At 36.7% G+C, this 6056-nt stretch overlaps 1 protein-coding gene across 1 annotated transcript in view; it reads right to left on the bottom strand.

Moving 5' to 3' along the window:
* LOC306767672 (low density lipoprotein receptor adapter protein 1) overlaps positions 1 to 6056 on the bottom strand; it is a gene marked incomplete at both ends in the record, with an annotated part of 39480 nt that continues 33424 nt past the window's right edge. Inside the window, 3 exons of the mRNA XM_079255752.1 lie at positions 1 to 47; positions 1226 to 1254; positions 5846 to 5880. Coding sequence (XP_079111878.1) covers positions 1 to 47; positions 1226 to 1254; positions 5846 to 5880 — 111 coding nt within the window. The remainder of the gene's footprint in view (positions 48 to 1225; positions 1255 to 5845; positions 5881 to 6056) is intronic.

The following is a 6056-nucleotide window of genomic DNA, read 5'->3' as shown; positions in this document are numbered from 1 at the left end:
TCAGAGCTGCATCGTCAGAGAAGTGTTCGGTACGGGACTCGGCCAGTCTGACAGAGACAGGGAGACAAAAGAGAGATGACACTGCAAGATGGGTCAAAAACACGAAGTATAAATTCAAAAAAGGAATCAAAGGTTTAAAAAAAACTAAAAAGAGAGTGATAACATGCAGAAAATACAAAGTGATTGCTGGTCTGAATGATTCAAATAGCAGTAAACAAGTGAGAGAGGAGAAGGAAATGTGTTATTTTCTGCAGCAAGGGGATGGAGCCTATCCCAGAAATTACCAGGCAAGAGGCTGGGTAGACTCTGAACTGGTTGCCAGTCCCCATTGAGAGACAAACAACCAACTTACACTCATTTCTAAAGGGGAATTTAAAATCATAAATTAATATTCATATCTTTTGAGTGAGAACCTTGAAGAGAATTCACACATGAACAGGCTGAGCATGCATACTCCACACACAAAGGCCCAGCTCAAACCAGTCAGGCAACATTGATGACCACTACCCCAGCATGCAGCCCTGACGGTTGGGGGTGGGAGTCTTATCCTGAAAAGAATTTCTATTAATTTCACAATAGTTTTAGTAGTGTTAATTCCACTGATCAAAAGTTTCCATATCATGTTTTCCCTGCAGGTACGTTGAACTGTAAGGTCTGATCATTTTTACAATACAAAAAACTTAGTCTTTAATCAGCTTTAGACTGACTTGTTTTGATTGGAGTACATCACATTCTTTACATCAGGATGGAAGTGATCAACTTCAGAATTTTGAAAATATGAAATATGGACAGTAGTCTATCATTTTCCACCCCTACAGTTTAATTGATCAACTGCACATTTGGTAATAATGTATCAGAAGAGGTTGTTGCAAATCACAAATTTAAAAAATTACACATAAAGAAATTCTGTGTGCTTGGGGTAAATTATGCCTTTTCTGAAATAGAGTAAAAGGCAAGTAGGAAACACTGTTCAGATGTAGTCAGAATTTTGACTCATGAGACATTCCCATGTCTTGAGACATAAAAATATCAAGGTCAGTACTTTTCCAGAAATTCATTTTTTCTCATTAAGTTGGCCAAATTTATGTCAAAATCTTCTGATGACTTCAAGGAACAAGCAGAAAAACAAAGGTCTATAGCCACATGGATGTGTAGTATTTTGTATGCATTTCCTCAAGGAATATGCAACACTGAGCACAAGTTATGTAACATCATCATTATTTACCTGCGTCTGCCTCCTCGACTTCCATGTTGCTGCATGCAATCAGAATTCAGAGGAAATAATGAAACAAAAGGTAATTAAAACCTAACATGGCATATAAAAGAAAACCTTATGTGTGCAATGTTAATCTGGTGTTCCACCATTATTTTAGTAAAGTACAAGTGACAATCATAATTAAATTTACTTTAGAAACAATTTAATCAAAAAGCAGCGGTAGGATTTAAATGAAAACACAAGTTTTTCTGTCCCGAGCCAATGGAGCTCCTACAGGTTTACAGACCAATAGAATTTAATGACCATTTCACAAAAATGAACAACTCCTAGAATTTAGGAAAATATATGTAAATACTGCAGAGAATTATTATCACACTGACCGTAGGTATGTAAAGTGCAGTGGTTTGCTTTACTTAAAAATCACAAAAACACAAACAAACAAACAGATCCCTCTACAATGTCAACAAAATTTGTTAACTGTGTTTAATATCCGTAACACTTCGGCTGACTTCACTTGATGTTACTGCTGAACTTGTCTCACTGCATGCTGGGTATCTGACAGCCCAGACATGAACACACAGGAAGTTTTCATTTTGGCTTTTAAGGAGGTTATAACTAATGGCTCTCTCCAAACCATTGACCCCATCAATCCCAGTTTGATGTTCTTCTTACACAAGGTGCTCTGAGCTTTAAATGTAACAGCCAGGCTGAAAAAAATCCTTTGTCCAGACACGTAATATTAAATCAGCATTTTCCCATTTTACTCACCAAACGCAACTCTCAAGTCACTTTCAGGTATAATGGTTGGGTTGGAACAGGAGAAAATTAGTTCATTATCTTTACTTTGAGGTTTGGATATTTTCCAGAAACATTTTAACACAATATGCCATATAATATCATTTCTGACATAACAAATTTATTGTAGAACAGTCTAATTTAAGGACTTTTTAACATATTAAATGCAGATTTGTAAATTTAAAAAATGTGAAGACTTTTTAAGAAGAGAAGAAAGAAAGAAAGAAAATTTATTAAATTTAAACCACTTTAAAATGATGCTGAAGTTAGTAGCTGAGGGTACTACAAGTTAGCAGTAAGACATGAGGCTCCACTTCAATAACTTTTTCCAACAGAGAAACAAATCCTGGCAAATGTGAAAACTTAATTAAAAATCAGTCAAATCAGTCAGGTGTCATCAGCTGCAGCTACAGTTGCAGGAGCTAAAGGCAATATTAGTGACCTTATACAGGCTGTTAACAAAGAGGTCAAACTAGTTTATTAATAGTAAATCTTCATTTAACTGATCATAATAGTATTTTCAAGTGACAACCCTCCCTATATCTAAGTAGGAAACTACAAAGCTGGATAAAAAGATAGATGAAGATATCAACACCAGCTCAGTCAAAATTAAATCTAAATACATTTATTTTCATCAAAAGTATAGCAATGTTTTCCTGAACATCTTATACTACAAACATTTTTTCTTTAGCTTTATTCTTTCAGAATGTGCTGACTCAGCATTATTTCCAGTTCTGATTACAAAAACATATGAACCAGAAAGTCTGTGTGGTAGTCAGCAATCGCAGGGGATCTCATTGGTCTCCTCAAATGATCAGAAACATATAAAATGCTCTCTGCTTCCTCTGCACAGGGCCACACACTTTAAATGCATTACATCATACTGAGTCTCTTTGCTATGTTTGTTTTGCGTTTAATTTAGGTTATTGTGGCTCTCTTTACGGCCATTCTGTGGGTCTTCATATTAAAGTGCTCAGTGTTCTGTTGTGGTAGTTTGGCTCTGTTTTAGTTCGCTTTCCCTTCCCGTTGGAGACATTCTGTCTCTGTGAGGCCAATTTGCATTTCATATTACTTTCCTTTTGGTTGCTTTGCATCTCTTTATAGCCTTTAGTTGCATTTTGATGTTCAAATATATTCTCAGTAAAGTTATTTAGCCTCACGTAGTGTAGTGTTGTTGTGTGGGTCACTTTGGTCAAATGATGTACATTAACACATACCACTGCCTCAGGTTTGAATGAATATTAAAGTCATAATTGTTCCCAGAAGCCTGCATTAGTTAGCTGTCAGTGCATCGACATTAAAAAGGTATGACAGCCATGACAACTCCATGTGATCAAGAGTCTTCAGAGTTTAGATGAATATTATCCCACACTGCAGTGCTTGATCCCTGCAGAAGACATTAGCCCTAACACTCCAGGCTCCTTTGCTGCTTCCTGTAGGACGCCACAGTTAAACGTCCAAAGTTTTAGCTTCTTCATTTTGACATCTGTCTAAACTTAAAGGCCAACACTTCGTCATGCTTGCTGAGAACTGTGTCAGCAATGACCTGCAATCCTTTCCTGACCTATATCGGCATCCAGCTTCGGCACAGAGCACCTCCTTATGAAAGCCTGCCTCCATTTCACCCATTTGCTTTACCAATGCCTTTCAAGCCCATCGCAGCAAACTGATCTATTAGCCACAGGCTGCAGAGCTTAATGAGTTGCCATCTCTTTAATGTGAGAGGAAGCATCCGTCTGTAGCTCCTCTCTCTTTGTAGAGGGTTACCACAGCACTGCAGGATGCACACACTCACACACACACACAATAAACTGGTTATTTGAGGAAATGAGAGCAAAGCAGGCATTTTCATGCTCACTGGACTGTTTGGCCTACATTCCAAACAGTTTAGCATTCAGGACAATTATTTACTGCTTAGAGTTGAGTTAAATGTATGCAAAGACTGTTTCAGAAGGAAGATAATTGTGCAACAGTATTGTTTCCATCAGATGTGTACAACATGGTGTCAGTGTGGGGGGGTCGTCCTCGTGTGACTTATTCACACCTGTCATGTTTCATATTCTACCTGAGAGACCTGAATTTTAGGGTCTCTGCAGGCATCTCACACCCATGAAATGTCAATTTCACAGACTGTCACATTTTTTCGAAGAATACAAACTGCTGCATTGTCATCCTAGTTCAGATATTAAATTGTGAGGATCCTTTCCTGGTTTCAGCCAACATGCTGCCGACAGCCCTGTTAGGATAGCTGGCTGTCAGTTCAGCAATAAAAGGAGCAAGTGGATTGTCTGATGTGTTCAGTGAATTGTGGCAAAGATTTCACTTCTACTCGCTGTCTGAGCTTAAAGTAGCTTGTTGAGATGTTTTGCTCAGAAGAGCATTCTGTACAGAGATGCTCTTTAAGCAGGTTAGAAAGTCACATGACTTTAAATGTGAAAGAAATGATCTTTGGGTGCTTATTATAAAACCAAAGGCCAAATCTATGTGAGCTGCAAACTACTGATATGAAAGCTACTTTAAATAGCTCAAATAAAAGCTATTAAATATGAACTACATGCTTTGAATTCATTAAAAAAAAATCTTAAAAATATAAAAATAAAGACATGTTTGATATATTGTGTTAAACAGAATTAAACATTTTATCAGTCCAACTGATAAATACAAAGGTTTAGGAGGGTTTGGTCGCCAAATTCCTACTTCATAGCTGCTGAGTTAGGTAAGATACTGCAATGCAATGAAATGTCAGATTAACTTTCCTAAAATAAAGTCGAAAACTGCTCTACTCTGAAGGTGAAACAACTAAAAAGGCTTTCTGTAGGACTAAGTACTTGTTTCCCCTAGTTGATCTCACGCTTCAGGTTGGAACAATAAAACTATAAAGGCTGAGAGAAATCTCCTCCTATCATCTCGGTTTTCTTTATATTTTTATAATAATGCTAAATTTTCAACCAAAACTGGCTTTAAATAGTTGGAGAAGCTTCAGCTGATTGATCAGTTGGAGCGAAACTGGAAATTTAAAGTAAATATTCTCTATTCTTTGCTTCTCAACAGTTTCAAGCATTTACCTACTTGCATGAACCATGATCTTGCAAACCGAAAATGCACCACTTTATTTAGCAAATGAAAGACATGTGGGTTTATATTTCAAAACACATGTTTTGTTCTCTGAGAACTGAGCGTTGGAACAATACAGTTATTTCTCCAGCACTGCTGCACTGACTTGTAACAGAAAGCAATCATGATGCTGTACAAAGTTAAACAGAGCTCATTCCTCAAGTTGACAAAACTGCTTCTCACCAAAAAACAAGGAACAGATTGCAATTCTTGTTTAAAAGTTTGCACGATGCCATGAGTGACTGAGCCACTGTGGAACAAAACCAGTGGGTCACCTGAGGCTGGAACAAAAAGAAGAAAGGTGGCCCGGCAAACCAAAGTCAATCATTCTACAATAGTGTGTTTACAGCACTGTTACAACGTGTTTGATACCTCTGCAGGTAAATACTGGCCAGGTCGGTCAACACCAGTGAGACCCAACAAACTTGCCCTGAAAGGATAATTTAATACATGCTGCAGTTTGTGTTTCTCTGTGTATGAAAAAAAAAAAAAACTTCAATAGCACTTGAAATAAAAAATACCTTACAGATAACTAGTGTTAATTTTTTATAAAAAAGGGAAAAAAAAACCTTAGCTGTATTAAAACAAACACCATGTTATAATTTGGTGTTTAAAGTTATGTTAAAGATATATTCTTCTTGATATACACTAAAACCCCACATCCTTCTCCAAATAAAATGACATGTTTTTAAAAGACTTTCAGTCATATGTAAAGTTTACCTTGAGAACGGATCGTCGAGCCCATCCTCTACATCCTGTTGAGACACAACAATGTGGATTAATACACATGCAAGGTGCTGTGTATTTTACCCCTAATACTTTAGTGAATTGCCTTTGTGTTTAACTTAACAAATTAACTATTAATTCAGTGTAATTAAACAAACAAACAAAAAAATCCTTAACTGACTCAAATTTATCAACAGAAAATATT

This window comes from Telmatherina bonti, assembly GCF_933228915.1.
Source record: "Telmatherina bonti genome assembly, chromosome: 16".
Classification (NCBI taxonomy): Eukaryota; Metazoa; Chordata; class Actinopteri; order Atheriniformes; family Telmatherinidae; genus Telmatherina; species Telmatherina bonti.
Note: the sequence above shows the minus strand (reverse complement) of the source record. Positions and strands in the feature narration are given on the sequence as shown.